Source organism: Schistocerca americana, chromosome 6 (genome assembly GCF_021461395.2).
Source record: "Schistocerca americana isolate TAMUIC-IGC-003095 chromosome 6, iqSchAmer2.1, whole genome shotgun sequence".
NCBI lineage: Eukaryota > Metazoa > Arthropoda > Insecta > Orthoptera > Acrididae > Schistocerca > Schistocerca americana.
Window position 1 is genome coordinate 66,808,410 of NC_060124.1, and position 19,782 is coordinate 66,828,191.

A 19,782-nucleotide genomic window follows, 5' to 3' on the forward strand; every position below is an offset into this window, starting at 1 on the left:
TCATAATGGCAGATGATCTCATCCTTCTCAATTGATAGACACTTCCATAGCTGGACACAACAATAAAGACGCTCTTTGTACAAAAAAAATATAGCACAATTGAACGTAGCATAGAACTATGTACCTTAAATTAGTTACAAGTTCATGAAATTAAAGCCTGTACCGAGCACACAAGCATAGAACTAAACACAAATTACACTTCCTTCTGTACACTGCATATTATCGATATGCGGCTGATTGCCCAACATCACAGTTTCGATATATAGAAATCGACTATTGTCAAAGACAAAGCAAAAATACCATAATTAAATAAACTAAAAAGAATATAGACTTTATGAAATTAAGAAAAAATATAAGAAAAGTATTTATATAACTAAGGCACACAATACGTATGACATACTGACACTAAGAATACGCAACCTACAAGCATACGAGTGTGCAGTATCTTCACCACTTTTCTTTGGAACATCTGAGTTTACTAAACAAGTTATCTGGCTGCGACGCGTTAAATTACGTGAAACCAAGAAAGCAGACGGTTCGGTAAACAAGTGTTACAACCATGGCGTGTGTTTCGCGGTGTGACAGAAGATTCTTAAATGTAATTTTGTTAGGGTTTGGTTTCATGTTCGTATTTACAGCCTTCCAGACAATGGGAAACATAGAGGTAAGATTTATGAGCAACGAATAAATATTCAGAAATTAATGTTTTATTTATGAGAGAACTAAATTTTATTCTCCCATCTTCTGAATATTTTAGTGTAGAAGAATAATAAACAGACCCGTGAACGCAGCGAGACTAGTCTTATGTCATTTTACTAGAGAATATGAAGTACATGTCTGTCATTGCAGCAGCTGCGGCTTAAAGTTGGTGATGGCAATATTTGGATGCAATATTTACATAACTGAGCTGTTCCGACAATTAAAATCATTATCTGGAAAATAAGAACAGGTTGCAAACATATTTCGGGTTATTTCCGTTCATGATTACTGATGCAGCACTTGTTTTTGTTGTTAGTAGCAGACATTAAAGAAGCTGCGGAAAATTTGTAATATGTCAAATACTTTGTACGGTGAAATAGTGGCGGTATTTTCTCCCGATACACCAGCATGTGTGCAGTTATCCACCGTAGCTAATATTACGATGATTGTTTTCACTTTAATTGAAATATTAAAGCTTTGTGTTCATTAAGGTGTTTAGACGTAGCAGTACTTTTCAGCAAGCTAAAACATTTTGATCACTACAGCGCTAAATTTAAAAAGGCCGCGTCTCCATCACTTTGAAATATATCAAACTGGCATTCTGTAGCAGCTTAACGTTATTACTTACCTTCGGTGAGGAACTCGACGAATAGGACGTAATAAATTATATTTGTATTTCTGTACACAGTACTATCAAAATAGGTCGCAACAATAAGATTGCCCCGCATACACACACGCCTACGTATTCACGGATCTAGGGAGATTCCTAAGTAAAAGTATTTCCACAATTATCTTTAGTTCTTAGTACAACGCATAGATTGCGTAGGTCAGTGCAGAATTAAGTCTAAATACTGCAAGACTGATAATCGGCTAAGTCGATGACACTCGGATTTTGTTTTCAAGAAGCCAAGGTTAAAGGCAAACATAATAGGTTTAAAACAGCAAATATCCAAAGACGTTGCCGGACAAGAAAATCAGTAGTATAGACTTCCTACTCACCCTAAACCTCAAATATATTTTCCAGTGCATTCGATGTCGTTTTTCATAAGCTAATAAAAGCAAAAGGGCCTTTTTTCCACTTCTTGAGAATGGATCCATAGTTTTTAACGCTCTGCTGCTGGGTTTTCTGATTTGTTTATAATTAGGGAGTATAAAATTTGCTGGTTGATAAATTAATGAGGGGGAGGGAAGGATTGTAAATGCTTATTTTGAATATTGAAGCCACAATACTTATAGGGAAAATTTCCAGTTTCTTCACAACAAAATATATGCGCGGCATATACAAAAGAACTTTTCCGTTTTAATGCCGTAGTCAGTGACTTGACGCACCAAGTTAGAAAGATGCGGAACTGCGGGTGATGCTATCACGGCACGCAACAGTCGAACAGAGTAAATGCCTCGTATTGACACGATAGTGGGCTACTGTTGATCAAATTTCGTGTTGGAAGGAACCACCCTCTGGTCTTATTCTAGCAGACTGGAAGTTATATCTTAGCGCCTTCTTCTCGCAGACGAACTTGTACGTGTGTCCACACTGGAAATTTTAATTTACCTGGCAGTATAAGACGGGAACGAAGAGGGCAAGATAAGTTTCGTCGGGGTCATTATAGCGTTTGCATTGGACTAAGATATTTTGTAGATAATGTGGTGTTTAACATTGTGTAACCAACTCTAACTACTCTTTACAGAGGCTCTTAAAGTTAGTATTTATTTTATATTTAGAATGAGCTCTGTGCATCTACATCGATACTCCACAAGCCACGGTACGGTGCGTGCTGGAGGGTACGCTCTACCACTACTTGCCGTTTCCTTTCCTGTACCACTCGCAAATAGAGCGAGGGAAAAAACGACTGTCCGTATGCCTCCTTATGAGCCCCAATTTCTCGTAACTTGTCCTCGTGATCCTTACGCGCAATGTTTGTTGGGGGCAATAGAATCATTCGGCAGTCAGCTTTAAATGCCGGTTCTCTAAATTTTCTTAATAGTGTTTCTTGAAAAGAACGTCGCCTTCCTTCAACCCGACCTGGTACGCATGCCAGGCAGTACAGCAGTACTCAACAACAGATCGTACCAGCGTCCTGTTGGCGGTCTCCTTCACGGGTGAACCGCTCTTTCCTAAAATACACTACTGGCCATTAAAATTGCTACACCAAGAAGAATTGCAGATGATAAACAGATATTCATTCGACAAATATATTATACTAGAACTGACATGTGATTACATTTTCACGCAATTTGGGTGCATACATCCTGAGAAATCAGTACCCAGAACAACCACCTCTGGCCGTAATAACGGCCTTGATACGTCTGGGCATTGAGTCAGAGCTTTGACGGCGTGTACAGGTACAGCTGCGCATGCAGCTTCAACACGATACCACAGTTCTTCAAGAGTAGTGACTGGCGTATTGTGACGAGCCAGTAAATCGGCCACTACTGACCAGACGTGTTCAGTTGGTGAGATATCTGGAGAATGTGTTGGCCAGGGCAGCAGTCGAACATTTTCTGTATCCAGAAAGGCCCGTACAGGACCTACAACATGTGGTCGTGCATTATCCTGCTGAAATGTAGGGTTTCGCAGGGATCGAATGAAGGGTAGAGCCACAGGTCGTAACGCATCTGAAATGTAACGTCCACTGTTCAAAGTGCCGTCAATGCGAATAAGGGGTGACCGAGACGTGTAACCAATGGGACCCCATACCATCACGCCGGGTGATACGCCAGTATGGCGATGACGAATACACGCTTCCAATGTGCGTTCACCGCGCTGTCGGCAAACACGGATGCGACCATCATGATGCTGTAAACAGAACCTGGATTCATCCGAAAAAATGTCGTTTTGCCATTCGTGCACCCAGGTTCGTCGTTGAGTACACCATCGCAGGCGCTTCTGTCTGTCTGTGATGCATCGTCAACGGTATCCGCAGCCATGGTCTCGGAGCTGATAGTCCATGCTGCTGCAAACGTCGTCGAATTGTTCGTGTCGATGGTTGTTGTCTTGCAAACGTCCCCATCTGTTGACCCAAGGATCGAGACGTCGCTGCACGATCCGTTACAGCCATGCGGATACGATGCCTGTCATTTCGACTGCTAGTGATTCGAGGCCGTTGGGATCCAGCACAGCATTCCGTATTACCCTCCTGAACCCACCGATTCCATATTCTACTAACAGTCATTGAATCTCGACCAAAGCGAGCAGCAATGTCGCGATACGATAAACCGCAATCGCGATAAGCTACAATGCGACCTTCATCAAAGTCGGAAACGTGATGGTGCGCATTTCTCCTCCTTACACGAGGCATCACAACAACGTTTCACCAGGCAACGCCTGGTATGAGAAATTGGTTGGAAACCTTCCTCATGTCAGCACGTTGCTTCCCTTTCACGCCCCCGACTCTTATAACTGCCGTCTGGTTTCCGTACAACTCATAAATAACCTTCTGCTCCCTGTATGTTGTCTCTGTTACCTTTAGAATTTCAAAGTGTGTTTTCTAGTCAGCATTGTCACAAGCTTTCTCAAAATCTAAAAATGTTATTAAATGGGTTTGCTTGCCTGTAACATATCTTCTAAGTAAGTCATCATCAGCATGGCCTCGCGTGTTTCTACTTTTCTGCGAAACCTAAACTGAGCTTCCCCGAGGTCGGCTTCTGCCAGCTCCATTCTTCTGTGAATAATTTGTGTCAGTGTTTCTGTGAGCATGAGTCACTAAACCAATAGTTCAGTAGTACACCTGTCATCACCTACCTTCTGTTGGAAATGGAGAGAGAGAGAGAGAGAGAGACAGAGAGAGAGTGTGTGTGTTACAGAGGTAGAGAGACAGAGAGAAAGGGGGGGGGGGGGGGGCGAAGAAAGAGCCTTCAAGCCAGCGTAGACCAACCTTAATGAGACCACACAACAGATTTCCACAAACATTTCCGGACTGTGCTCGATCCTGCGTACAGGTTCTTAATCCAGCTCTGGACAACAGCGCACAAAGTAGTGTTATTAACATTTTGCCGCCACTTTTCCTTTCATCGGGCAAGTGACTTCCCAGCTACTTCAAGATAGTGGTCCTATCCCAGGAACAGGTTGTGTAGGTAAAGGTCCAGCTGTCATTCATTTCCAAAGCTTGCATGCATCTAACCTTTCCACTTAAGTTGTTCACAGGTACAGAGCGACCGAACTTAGTGAGTGCTCGGAAGGGGAATGGACTGATAAATAATGAGACGTCAGTTTGCTGAAAATGAGAATGCGTAGATGGTACTAGGAGTAGACGTGATTGTACCCACCGAAATTTTATAGCAGCAGGTGTTTCAGTCTCCTTCCCAGCGAAGTTCACAAGAGTCCTGAGTATGTACCAACTTAATTTACCATTGTCATTCATTGATCTCTTTAAAGACATAATTTCAAATGAAACTTTACTCTGCTAAAGAAAATGTTACTTGTTCATCGAGGTTTAAACGAATATTTCAATCACAAAGGATGTCGCTCACAAGTGCCTCGTTCGACTGAATCTCCAGAATTCATAGTCAATCTAGAACTATTACCAGATAGGTCTACTAGAGAGTAGAAAAGATCCGAAGAATTGCGCGTTTCGTCACGAGCTGTTTTAGTTACAGCGAGGGCATCACACAGAATATTCTCATCTAACACCAGTTTGCAGACTCTACAAGACAGGCGTTGCTGGTTGTTCGACTTGGGGGAAGGGGACAAAACAACGAGGTCACCAGTCCCAGAGCCGTTGTACAACGCGGAATAATTTGCTGTTAAAATTCCATAAGTGTGCATTTATCGGAAAGTGGCCATAATGGAAAAGTGAGAGAGATTAAATGGAACACTATAGCTTACTGTTCGTTTATCTTCCCGCATACCTTTCTTGCGTGGAACAGGGAACCGGAGAAATGATGATAACTGTTACACAAAGTACCATCCACCACATACCGTAAGACTGCTCGTGGAATATAGGAGTAAATTAAGTGTGTAATGTAGTGTTTATCTTTGCACGACTTTTGTTTTACAGTTTGTTCAAAATCAATCACAAGTATCCAGACCGTTGAACATTTTGCAGTCTTGGCCTAGAAACCTGATTCCTTATTCTAAGAAGCAGCCGTAAGGTGTGTCTCAGTACACATCCATATGACTCAGTTTGTAACTGATGTTTCGTCCTTTTCCCTTGCACTACAACAGGAGTGCTTCAAAGAGCTGTAATACATATGACTATAGTAAGGTCGCAACTGCTCAGTTATCGCCTCGATCAAATCTTGCTGTTGGTCGATTATCGTACCAACGTATTTGTCGATTATCGCACAGATCTGTAGGTCGTCTACGCGTAGACATATTTATCGATATATATGACGGTAGTATCTGTTCCCGAAAGAACAGTTACCGTGGATGACCATGCAGCTTTGCTAGAAATGAAATGATAATTAAATAGACCTTCTTGTGCGAACGCACACGCTATGCCCGAACTCGTACGGGACTTGGTAGATTAAGCTGCCACGAGTAATGAGTATGATGGGCAAACATCTATTAGGCGCACTACGAATGTAGTGTTGTGGACATGTTGGGAATGTGGATCTCACGGGGAGCGTGCAAGGGATAAGTCCCTGCAGACGCACTATCCTCTGTGCCCGCGGTGGCTCAGATGGATAGAGCGTCTGCCATGTAAGCAGGAGATCCTGGGTTCGAGTCCCGGTCGGGGCACACATTTTCAACATGTCCGCAATGAAGTGTATCAACGCCTGCTTGCAGCTAGGGTTTCTATTTAATTATCATTACATATTTATCGATCAATTTTCGTTCTCAGCGTCGATTTATTTGCCTACCATCTCGCCAGTTATTTAAGGAGTGGTCGGTTATCGCATCTATTTTTAGGTCGGTTATCGCATCTGTTTGTTTGTTTATTGCAGTTGTTTATTCGTCGTAAATAGTTTGTCGAATAAAATATATTTCATTGATCTATTACCGCGTTTATGCACTGTTCGATTATCACCTTAATATATTTGCCCTGATTTGCATGTTGTTATCGACTCGATTGATTGGCTTGGTTGAGTGACCGATTATCGCGTTGTTTTTTTTTTTGTCATCTTGGGTGAATGGACGGTTGTCGCCTCGAGTGATTGGTTGAATTAATCCACACTGGTTTAGTGAATTTGGTTCATTTGTATAAGGAAGAAAATTAGCCACCACTATTTGGCCGTCAGTGACATAAAAGATAAGGCGTACAGTTCCTAATTGCCAGTCTTTCGCGCTTTTTGATTTAATTCCATTCCGCTGCGTCCCTTGACTTGAGAGCAATTGAGACTTGATGATGATGGAACGTAAGCTCGGCAGCCTCACAGGTTATATAGGGGGGGGGGGGGAAGAGCTGTGTACATGTACAATGTTCCTGCTCTGCTCACTAGAACTGTGTATGCACTTACTTCTGTCACCTACGCTAAAAAATACTTAAGACACAACTTCCTCGAGGGAAAGTTATACAGAGAAAGGAAACTTCTCCAACAAGGGTGGCTGAACCTACTGCTAGGGATCTCGCAGCTAAAAGTGCCATACCACGTTATTTATTTACTTCGTTAGATTTCCACGTAAGGATCACGATAGGTTTCCAGTTATTTTGAAGGTAATGTTATTAGCTGCATTTTTTATTCGTTTAAACCAGATGCTTCTTACTCATGCACCATTGTCAACCCCGCTGTCTATACAGAGCACAAAGAAGGTGAATATGCTCCTCTTGTTTAAAAGATTCTGATTAAAAAGTGGCACACAGCTGTCTCACCGTACCGTCCTCAGCCGCCCCAAAAACTTTCCCAAAAAACTTTGTTATGTGTGCATATTCGCGTTCTTTTTAACGTGTAACTCACTTCCAATTGAAGACGTTTGAGCGACGTAAATATCTTAATTCCTATCAAGTCGTCTATGGATTGATAATTTCGAAATAACGTCGGTCAAATTCTCCACTTGTGTACACGGTATCAGTAACTGCTGTGTCAATAATTCATTAATACTGCTACTGAGCATGAAGGTACTGAAAGATGTTTCCTAACGATACATGTTCTGTCTTATTCAGTTAAAACACCGCCATTGGCAAGATTTTTGTGATATGTTTCTTTAGTTTAATGTGGAGGTGACGTCTGCATTCACTTTTCACTAAAAGGAGGACTCGCGCGCTGACGATTCCGCACAAACATAATTATACAGGGTTTTAGAAAAAGTTACGGCCAAACTTTCAGGAAACATTTCTCACACACAAAGAAAGAAAATATGTTATGTGGACATGTGTCCGGAAACGCTTACTTTCCATGTTAGAGCTCATTTTATTACTTCTCTTCAAATCACATTAATCATGGAATGGAAACACACAGCAACAGAACGTACCAGCGTGACTTCAAACACTTTGTTACAGGAAATGTTCAAAATGTCCTCCGTTAGCGAGGATACATGCATCCACCGTCCGTCGCATGGAATCCCTGATGCGCTGATGCAGTCCTGGAGAATGGCGTATTGTACCACAGCCGTCCACGATACGAGCACGAAGAGTCTCTACATTTGGTACCGGGGTTGCGTAGACAAGAGCTTTCAAATGCCCCCATAAATGAAAGTCAAGAGGGTTGAGGTCAGGAGAGCGTGGAGGCCATGGAATTGGTCCGCCTCTACCAATCCAACGGTCACCGAAACTGTTGTTGAGAAGCGTACGAACACTTCGACTGAAATGTGCAGGAGCTCCATCGTGCATGAACCACATGTTGTGTCGTACTTGTAAAGGCACATGTTCTAGCAGCACAGGTAGAGTATCCCGTATGAAGTCATGATAACGTGCTCCATTGAGCGTAAGTGGAAGAACATGGGGCCCAAGAACATGGGGCCCAAACAAGACATCACCAAGAATGCCTGCCCAAACGTTCACAGAAAATCTGTGTTGATGACGTGATTGCAAAATTGCGTGCGGATTCTCGTCAGCCCACACATGTTGATTGTGAAAATTTACAATTTGATCACGTTGGAATGAAGCTTCATCCGTAAAGAGAACATCTGCATTGAAATGAGGATTGACACATTGTTGGATGAACCATTCGCAGAAGTGTACCCGTGGAGGCCAATCAGCTGCTGATAGTGCCTGCACACGCTGTACATGGTACGGAAACAACTGGTTCTCCCGTAGCATTCTCCATACAGTGACGTGGTCAACGTTACCTTGTACAGCAGCAACTTCTCTGACGCTGACATTAGGGTTATCGTCAACTGGACGAAGAATTGCCTCGTCCATTGCAGGTGTCCTCGTCGTTCTAGGTCTTCCCCAGTCGCGAGTCATAGGCTGGAATGTTCCGTGCTCCCTAAGACGCCGATCAATTGCTTCAAACGTCTTCCTGTCGGGACACCTTCGTTCTGGAAATCTGTCTCAATACAAACGTACCGCGCCACGGCTATTGTCTCGTGCTAATCCATACATCCAATGGGCATCTGCCAACTCCGCATTTGTAAATATTGCACTGACTGCAAAACCACGTTCGTGATGAACACTAACCTGTTGATGCTACGTACTGATGTGCTTGATGCTAGTACTGTAGAGCAGATGAGTCGCATGTCAACACAAGCACCGAAGTCAACATTACCTTCCTTCAATTGGGCCAACTGGCGGTGAATCGAGGAAGTACAGTACATACTGACGAAACTAAAATGAGCTCCAACATGGAAATTAAGCGTTTCCGGACACATGTCCACATAACATATTTTCTTTATTTGTGTGTGAGGAATGTTTCCTGAAAGTTTGGCCGTACCTTTTTGTAACACCCTGTATATGCAGATAGTGTAACCATCCCGTGAATCTCGACGATTTTTGCCTGATATTGGTTCCGGGAATTCAAAGACCATATCAGAATTTCTACAGTAGTTCCAGAGACTAGCGTGGAATCGAAAAAGAAGCAACCAGGGGATTATTTGCAAATTTGTGGTAAGGTCTTATGCGACCAAACTGCTGAGGTGATCTGTCCCTAAGCCTACTCACTACTTAATCTAACTTAAACCGACTTACGCTATGTACAACACACACACCCACGCCCGAGGGAGGACTCGAACCTCCGTCGGGGAGAGCCGCACAGACCGTGACAAGGCGCCCTAGACAGCGCGGCTATCCCGCGCGGCACCAGGGACTTATACCGGCCCAGTAGTCGTCAGGCACCTTTCCTATGGTGTTTCCACAGATATTTGTAATTTCAGTTTGTAGTGTGTAAGTGGAGTCAGCCCAAACAAATAGCCAAGTGCGACATTCGTTTCACCGATACATATTACCAAGTAAGTTAAGGAATAACCAGCATTAGAGCAGCCACTGTGCATCGCCCTGGCCTGTGCTGATTGCTACCGCCATGCAGCTGGTTATTCGTTTTTTTTGTTTTTTTTTTTTTTTTTTTTTGTAACAACTACAGAGGTATCTCTTTAATCAGCGTTGTGGGTAAAATCTTCTCAGGTATTGTTGAAAGGAAAGTGCGAGTATTAGTTTAGGACCAATTGGATGAAAATCAGTGTGGGTTTAGGCCTCTTAGAGGTTGTCAGGACCAGATCTTTAGCTTACGGCAAATAATGGAGAAGTGTTATGAGTGGAACAGGGAATTGTATCTATGCTTTATGGACCTAGAAAAGGCATATGACCGGGTTCCTAGGAGGAAGTTATTGTCTGTTCTACGAGATTATGGAATAGGAGGCAAACTTTTGCAAGCAATTAAAGGCCTTTACATGGATAGTCAGGCAGCAGTTAGAGTTGACGGTAAATTGAGTTCATGGTTCAGAGTAGTTTCAGGTGTAAGACAAGGCTGCAACCTGTCTCCACTGTTTTTCATATTATTTATGGATCATATGTTGAAAACAATAGACTGGCTGGGTGAGATTAAGATATGTGAACACAAAATAAGCAGTCTTGCATATGCGGATGACTTAGTTGTGATGGCAGATTCGATTGAAAGTTTGCAAAGAAATATTTCAGCGCTAGATCAGAAATGTAAGGACTATGGTATGAAGATTAGCATCTCCAAAACGAAAGTAATGTCAGTGGGAAAGAAATATAAACGGACTGAGTGCCAAATAGGAGGAACAAAGTTAGAACAGGTGGGCGGTTTTAAGTACTTAGGATGCATATTTTCACAGGATGGCAACATAGTGAAAGAACTGGAAGCGAGGTGTAGCAAAGCTAATGCAGTGAGCGCTCAGCTACGATCTACTCTCTTCTGCAAGAAGGAAGTCAGTACCAAGACTAAGTTATCTGTGCACTTTTCAGTCTTTCGACCAACTTTGTTGTATGGGAGCGAAAGCTGGGTGGATTCAGGTTACCTTATCAACAAGGTTGAGGTTACGGATATAAAAGTAGCTAGAATGATTGCAGATACTAGTAGATAGGAACAATGGCAGGAGGGTGTCCACAATGAGGAAATCAAAGAAAAACTGGGAATGAACTCTATAGATGTAGCAGTCAGGGCGAACAGGCTTAGATGGTGGGGTCATGTTACACGCATGGGAGAAGCGAGGTTACCCAAGAGACTCATGGGTTCAGCAGTAGAGGGTAGGAGGAGTCGGGGCAGACCAAGGAGAAGGTACCTGGATTCGGTTAAGAATAATTTTGAAGTAATAGGTTTAACATCAGAAGAGGCATCAATGTTAGCACTGAATAGGGGATCATGGAGGGATTTTATAAGGGGGTTATGCTCCAGACTGAACGCTGAAAGGCATAATCAGTCTTAAATGATGATGATGATGATGATGATGAGTTTTATGCCTGGTTTGATTCGGCCCGCCACAAATTCCTCCTCTGTGCTAATCTCATCTCAGTCCGCCCCGATAGCTGAATAGTGAACTTGAACAAATCGGCAGCAATGCCGGTTGGAAGGAGCCTTACGCCGGAAGAAATCAGTCCGTTTCCTTATGTGCAACGATTCCGCTATCTCGGCATAGACTTTACCTCATCTGTAAAACATACTGCGGCTGTTAACTACCGACGTATTTTACAGACAACACGTACCATGGTCCGACTTCATCTCCTACGGCGCCTTGATCCTTTGCAGCGAGTCGAGTATCTGAACACTTATGTGGTTTCTCGAATGGTGCATATTTCGCAGATCCTGCCCCTACCACTCACGCTCGGACGTCGACTTCAATCAGCACTAGGCTATTTTGTGTTGATTGGATCGCCCCTCAAGGTGCGATACGCAACGCTCACGCTCCCTACGGACAAGGGGGGACTCGGACTTACGAATGTTCACTGCCGAGCGACGGCGCTCCTTCTAGCCACGATGTACAAGCAATGGCGTAGCGGGCGTGATTCCCTTACATCCCGCCTACTGGATCTCCTAGTTCCAGCGTCCCTCACACCTCCGGTGGCGGTGGACAACATTACGCCACATTTTGCGCATGTATCGACATTTATCGTGGAACTTAGTTATATCAGAGACGAGCTTCCGCGCACGAGACCGCCATGCGCGAAGGATTTTTACGTTTGGCTGCTACGACGGATAAGTCGTAATGTCATTGAACTCAAACACCCCAGGTTGCATTGGCCGAAGATTTGGAGACATGTACACCAAAATTCCTTCCTACCTTCTTTCGGACACTGTGGTTCTCTGTCGCCTGTGGCAAGTTCATCACCAACCAACGGCTCCATGCAATTGGACTAGTGGACACTCCACTATGCCCGAAATGTCGCCAAGTGGATGACGACCATCGCCGCTTAACTTGTATCGCGGTGGAGGACGTCTGGCTCCGAGGAAGACAGATGATAGCTTGCTACCTCCGTGTGACCCCGCAACTATTACACCTGCTTTCTTCTTACTTCCGGAGAGTGACTACTTTCCGGCGACTAAATCACGGTCGATCATCTGGGTCAAAGGTTGGACGATCGCGTACCTCTATGGGGACGCTGCCAAGTCGCGACTTGACTTTTGGTATTTCTTGGAGCAAGCCCACAATGAGGTTCATAGATGGTCACACTATCGGTAAACCTTTGCCAACTATCTTCAGGTAGTCTTCCTTGACCCACCACGCAGTTGGGATGTGCCGGGTGCAGTCGGTGTGCACATTTGACAGCTGATGATGAACCTCACGCTTCCGTCACCGCTCCATATATAATGCACATACTATACCATGAAATGATCTACATGTTCCTTTTAAAAGAGTGATCTTTATTGAAAATAAATAAATAAAACAACAACATCCCTGTTTCTTTAAATTTGTGATTTGTTTTACAATGTTTTTTTTGCAGAGGATGCATTTCATTTAGTGTTTGTGAGCTGCCTAATTTTGTATCCAAATTGATTACCAATAAAAAGATGTTCTATAGTGTAAAAAAAGCGGTCTAAGGCAAAAAAAGTGGAATAAAAGAAAAAGAAAAAAATGGTAACGTGCTTGCCTACCATGTAGCGACCCCGGGTTCGATTCCCGGCCGGGTTGGAGATTTTCTCCGCCCATGGAGTGGGTGTTGTGTTGTCTTCATCATCGTTTCATCCCCATCCGGCGCGCAGGTCGCCCAATGTGGCGTCGAATGTAATACAAGTAAGGCCTGCACCAAGGCGGTCGGACCTGCCCCGTAAGCGGCCTTCCGGCCAATGACGCCAAACGCTCATTTCCATTTCCATCTCCTCTCAGAGTAGCACTTGCACCCTGCGTCCGAAATTATTCGTTGGCTGTACTAAAATCTTTGTCTCACCCTACAGTTTTTACTCTCTACAGCTCCCTCCTATTACCATGGAAGTGGAAGTTATTCTGTGATCTCGTAACAGATTCCCTACCAATCAGTCCCTTCTTCTCCATATATTCCTTTCCTCGCCGATTCCTCGCAGAGCCACTTCATTCCATACCTTATCACTCTGACTTTCAACGTTTTTCTGTAGTACCACATCTCAGACTCTTCGATTCTCTTTTGTTCCTGTCGCATCTATTCCTGTTAATACATATCGATAAATGGAGCATCGCACTAGACTAACTCGGGACTGCTCTATTGAATGGGCTCGTTAAATTCCACTTGAAAACCGATTTTGTTTCCAACGGGAAACAAACCGTCAGTCAGCACTGGGCGTCGCTTGAAAGGCGTCATGGGCAGTTTTCATATGGGCTGACTCCAGCTACACACACCAAAAACACAATTGCAAATATATACTGAAACGCCAGAGAAAAAGCGCCTGGCCACTCTCAGGAGACACTCTGTAACGTACAGAGAGAATATCTAATACTGTAAAGCATTTTTATTTACTTACTAAAATATGACAACATACATTTTATGTTTGTTATGCTTTTAATAGAGGATAGTTCTAATGGCAAGAAGATACTTATGTGATATTATTACGGTCTAACAATTTTCGGATTTTTTCCTTTACTTGTGCTGTAAAACCTTCGTTCTTGCCAAATTTCGTGATTCTGAGTCAACGGGAAGTGCCCTATAGGTTATGATGTGTGAGTTTGCGAGTGTCAAACAAAATGTGTGACGTGGATGACCGTATCTTTTGGTTACTTTGACGTAAAGTTAAAATTTGTTACGCCGCCAATGGATCGTAGACTTTCGTACCTGACATGAATTTCAACTTGATACGTCGACCCACGTGAGGAAATACTGACTCTACGACTTATCTTAGAAGCTAGATTAAGGAAAGGCAAACCTGCATTTCTAGCATTTGTAGACTTAGAGAAAGCTTTTGACAATGTTGACTGGAATACTTTCTTTGCCGGCCACTGGTGGCCGAGCGGTTCTGGCGCTACAGTCTGGAACCGCGCGACCGCTACGGTCGCAGGTTCGAATCCTGCCTCGGGCATTGATGTGTGTGTTGTCCTTAGGTTAGTTAGGTTTAAGTAGTTCTAAGTTCTAGGGGACTTATGACCTCAGCAGTTGAGTCCCATAGTGCTCAGAGCCATTTGAACCATTTGAGCCAATACTTTCTTTCAAATTCTGAAGGTGGCAGGGTAAAATACAGGGAGCGAAAGGCTATTTACAATTTGTACAGAAACCAGATGGCAAATATAAGGGTCGAGGGGCACGAAAGGGAAGCAGTGGTTGGGAAGGGAGTGAGAAAGGGTTGTAGCCTCTCCCCAATGTTATTCAATCTGTATATTGAGCAAGCAGTCAAGGAAACAAAAGAAAAATTCGGAGTAGGTATTAAAATCCATGGAGAAGAAATAAAAACTTTAAGGTTCGCCGATGACATTGTAATTCTGTCAGAGACAGCAAAGGAGTTGGAAGAGCAGTTGAACGGAATGGATAGTGTCTTGAAAGGGGGATTATAAGATGAACATCAACAAAAGCAAAACGAGGATAATGGAATGTAGTCGAATTAAGTCGGGTGACGCTGAGGGAATTAGATTAGGAAATGAGACACTTAAAGCAGTAAAGGAGTTTTGCTATTTGGAGAGCAAAATAACTGATGATGGTCGAAGTAGAGGGGATATAAAATGTAGACTGGCAATGGCAAGGAAAGCGTTTCTGAAGAAGAGAAATTTGTTAACATCGGGTATAGATTTAAGTGTCAGGAAGTCGTTTCTGAAAGTATGTGTATGGAGTGTAGCCATGTATGAAAGTGAAAGATGGACGATAAATAGTTTATACAAGAAGAGAATAGAAGCTTTCGAAATGTGGTGCTACAGAAGATTGCTGAAGATTAGATGGGTAGAACACATAACTAATGAGGAGGTATTGAATAGGATTGGGGAGAAGAGAAGTTTGTGGCACAATTTGACTAGAAGAAGGGATCAGTTGGTAGGACATGTTCTGAGGCATCAAGGGATCACCAATTTAGTACTGGAGGGCAGCGTGGAGGGTAAAAATCGTAGAGGGAGACCAAGAGATGAATACACTAAACAGATTCATAAGGATGTAGGTTGCAGTAGGTACTGGGAGATGAAGAGGCTTGCACAGGACAAAGTAGCATGGAGAGCTGCATCAAACCAGTCTCAGGACTGAAGACCACAACAACAACAACAACGTCGACCCACTCCTGGGGAAAAAGTGTTTTAGCAGACGGACGGATAGACAATAAAGTGGTCCTATAAGGCTGCGTTCACAGTGACACCGACAATGATTGTCAAAAGCGGTCGCCAGAGGTCGCCCGCGTCCGACAGCTTGGTCACGGTGCGTTCGATTTCCTTCGTCAGTTTTCGGTGGGGTCGGGGAGACTAGGTCAGGTTAGAAACCTATGTGTGAAATATGTTGGATTTTAACCTCCTTAAGGGGAGGAGATAGATACCACGCGACTCTGTGTTTGCAAGAGTGTGTTGCATTGCGCCTTTTGCCAATAAAAAGGCGCCAAATGCCTGTGAATGAGTTACATCTGTCTCGAAAAGAACGCGGCGGTTACTTTACACTGCTTCCTCAGTTTCTGGAATAACCAGACATGCATACGAACATATAAGATAAAGGGAACGCTCTTGTATACATACACTGATTAGCCAAAACATAATTAACACTATCCACTACGAGGTTGAAGGCTGCCTGGTAGTGTTGCTGGCCGACTTCCTTCCCCATCCTTCCCTAATCTTACGCGACCGGTGACCTCTGTTTGGTCGCCTCCACCAAATCAACCAACCAATCAGCAGCCTACTGTACTCTACCCTGCCAGTCCATCGTCGTCGTCAAAATGAAAGCCGTTCTTGTATATTATATCTCAAATAAGACGTGGCGGGCACCGTATTGGACACACCTGGCAGTCGGAACGTGACCGCCAGACAGCTCGGTCTGCGATCCAGCCGCAGCAGTCGAGAAAGCGAATCGATGACGTCACGGGTTTCGGGTGGAGAGCGGTTACAGTGACAGTCCATTGTTTCTCCTGACAATTGTAGTCAGCTGTCAGCCGTCACTGCGGCGGTAAGTTCCAGCCAAGTACTGCGCAGTACCACTGCGTTCCGCTGGTCACGGTAAGCAGATCGTCGCTACGCGGAAGTGAAGATGAGGCGGGCAGCGCCGAGAGAGCTCAGTGATTAGCGGCTCGTCGGCAAATGCCACTGGCCACACGGGGTCTTCTCCGGACCGGTTCCAGCCACTTACCGCAGCTGTGGCCTGTTGGCGACGCGTGGACGTGACGGGGGTTGCATTCTGCCCATGGGCGTCCAATGGATCCAAGTGTGGGCACAAGGGAAGTTGCTGCTCACCATATAGCGGAAATGCTGAGTCGCAGATAGGCACAACTAAAAGACGGTCACAAATAAAGATCTGGGCCAGTAAGACCTTCGTCAAAAATAGACGACACACGCACGCACACGCACGCACACGCACGCACACACACACACACACACACACACACACACACACACACACACCACGCGCGCGAACGCAACTCAATCACATACGACTGCAGCCTCAAGCAACTGAGGCCAGTTGCCTGAGCAGTCAAGTGAGGGTCAGTGGCGAATGTGTGTGTGTGTGTGTGTGTGTGTGTGTGTGTGTGTGTGTGTGTGTGTGTGTGTGTCTGTGGGTGGGTGGGTGGGTGGGTGGGAGTGGGTGTGTATTTTTGACGAAGGCGAAGCCGACCTTGGGGAAGATCAGTTTGGATTCTGCAGAAATGTAGGATCACGTGAGGCAATACTGATCCCACGACTTATCTTAGAAGATCGATTAAGGAAAGGCAAACCTACATTTCTAGCATTTGTAGCCTTAGAGACAGCTTTTGACAATGTTGGCTGGAATACTCGCTTACAAATTCTGAAGGTAGCAGGGATCAAATACAGGGAGCGAAAGGCTATTTACAATTTATACAGAAAACAGAAGGCAGTTATAAGAGTCGAGAGCCAAGAAAGCGAAGCGGTGGTTGAGAAGGGAGTGAGACAGGGTTGTAGCCTATCCCTGATGTTACTCAATCTGTATATTGAGCAAGCAGTAAAGGAAACAAAAGAAAAATTTGGAGCACGAATTAAAATCCAGGGAGAAGAAATAAAAACGTTTAATTTTGCCGATGACATTGTAATTGTCAGAGACAGCAAAGGACTTGGAAGAACAGTTCAACGGGATGGACAGTGTCTTGAAAGAAGGATATGAGATGCAAATCAACAAAAGCAAAACAAGGATGAAGGAATGTAGTCGAATTAAATCAGGTGATGCTGAGGGAGTTAGACTAGGAAATGAGACATTTAAAGTAGTAAAGGAGTTTTGCTATTTCGGGAGCAAAATAAGTGATGGTGGTCGCAGTACAGAGGATATAAAATGTAGACTGGCAATGGCAAGGAAAGCGTTTGTGAAGAAGAAAAATTTAACATCGAGTATAGATTAAATGTCAGTAAGTCGTTTCTGTAAGTATTTGTATGGAGTGTAGCCATTAATGGAAGTGAAACATGGACGATAACTAGTTTGGACAAGAAGAGAATAGAAGCTTTCGAAATGTGGTGCTAAAGAAGAATGCTGGAGATTATATGGGTATATCACGTAACTAATGAGGAGGTACTGAACAGGATTGGGAATGGAGAAATTTGTGCACAACGTGACTAGAAGAAGGGATCGGTTGGTAGGACATGTTCTGAGGCATCAAGGGATCACAAATTTAGTATTGGAGGGTAAAATTCCTAGAGAGAGGCCTAGAGATGAATACACCAAGCAGATTCAGAAGGATGTAGGTTGCAGTAGTTCTCGGCGATGAAGAGGTTCAAAATGGTTCAAATGGCTCTGAGCACTATGGAACTTAACTGCTGAGGTCATCAGCCCCCTAGAACTTAGAACTACTTAAACCTAACTAACCTAAGCACATCACACACATCCATGCCCGAAGCAGGATTCGAACCTGCGATTGTAGCGGTCGCGCAGCTCCAGACTGTAGCGCCTAGAACCGCTCGGCCACTCCGGCCGGCGGAGATGAAGAGGCTTGCACAGGTCAGGGTAGTGTGGAGAGCTGCATGAAACCACTCTTCGGACAGAAGACCAAACAAAAATCCACCACTGCCGACTCTGAGAACGCGTGTTGTCCCATGATGTAAATTTTACAGGAATTACACAAAATTCACTGTAAATCAAGACGCAAACAGAGGGATGTTGCAAGTTAAACATGTGTGTCTGTCTGTGGCATAGTCCGCCTCTGGTAGCTGAGTGGTCAGCGCGACGGAATGTAACGCCTAAAGGCCCGTGTTCGATTCCCGGCTGGGTCGGGGATTTTCTCCGCTCAGATACTGGGTGTCGTGTTGTCCTTATCATCATTGCATCCCCATCGACACGTAAGTCGCCGAAGTGGCGTCAACTCGAAATACTTGCACCAAGCGAACAGTCTACCCGACGGGAGGCCCTAGCCACATGGCATTTCCATTTGTCTGTGGCATAAACGAAAGGTCCGAGTTTAATGCTTTTTTTGGTAAGATAGTTTAATCGGGATCACTCTTAGCTATGTTCCACGAAAGTCTGTTTAGCCGTTTAGATTTCATCACCTAAATTAAATAAAAATGTTTCCCGTCAGCGCGCTCTCTTGATATGCGCTACGTAATATGTGTTACATCAAGCTACAGTACCAGATTGTAGAACTCAAAAAGATCTCAATAAAAGTTCGCGAGGATATGTGGTTATCTTTTACGGTTGACTAACAGCGAAGATTTTTGCGTATTGAGGTCGCCCGTTTCAGCACATACAAAGGAGGAAAAGGGCAACTGTGACTTAACTGTTAAACATATACTCTCGCAGACTTCTTTGTAGTTCTTCTTGAGGCCTACAATTCAGTACTAAATCAAATATGTTGCTCTTGTGGTTTAGGTAGCCTATTGCAAGAGAGCGCAATGCCAGCCCACTTTCTTCCGACCTGATTTACAGTTGTCGCCATGCTTGTTGCTTATGTTAACTGTAGTATCTAAATCTATGCTAAAACATAGTCAATGAAAGTCATAAAATAATAGTTTCAGGTTGAAACTCAAAACCACAAGTGCAATATTGCGTTACCAAAATCTTGCAACTGTACTAATATTCATGAAAACACATGTATTGTTGGAACACGGAGATTTGGGCGAGGCAGGATCTCACGTCGCAATTTCGTATTTCGTCTCGGAAATATCTGTGTGAATGTGGGGCTATTGTGTCGATCGTACCGTGTCCACTAGTAAAATATAAAGTTTAAAAAGCTTGAAATAAAATTTAAATTAAAAATTTAAACAAAAGCTAGAGAAAAACCTCTAACAAAAACAAA

The 19,782-nt window shown here is 43.9% G+C and overlaps 2 protein-coding genes and 1 non-coding gene across 6 annotated transcripts in view; 2 read left to right on the forward strand and 1 right to left on the reverse strand.

The window, feature by feature from the left end:
* Positions 1–19,782, reverse strand: part of LOC124619710 (rho GTPase-activating protein 17-like) — a 323,049-nt gene that overhangs the window by 162,852 nt on the left and 140,415 nt on the right. For 3 of the 4 annotated variants that reach the window (XR_006980113.1, XM_047146271.1, XM_047146268.1), the window contains exon 1: positions 125–239. The exons of the other annotated variant lie outside the window; for it this stretch is intronic. The gene's annotated coding sequence lies outside the window, so the exon portion shown is untranslated. Of the gene's footprint in view, positions 1–124; positions 240–19,782 lie in introns of those variants that run through there. 4 annotated transcript variants of the gene reach the window in all.
* The window catches only part of LOC124619711 (UNC93-like protein MFSD11), a 228,181-nt gene continuing 208,873 nt past the window's right edge, over positions 475–19,782 (forward strand). The window contains exon 1 of the mRNA XM_047146272.1: positions 475–664. Coding sequence (XP_047002228.1) covers positions 560–664 — 105 coding nt within the window. The 5' untranslated portion in view covers positions 475–559. The remainder of the gene's footprint in view (positions 665–19,782) is intronic.
* Trnat-ugu lies at positions 6,305–6,379 on the forward strand. Its single transcript has one exon. It is a non-coding gene; the product is annotated as a tRNA-Thr (tRNA).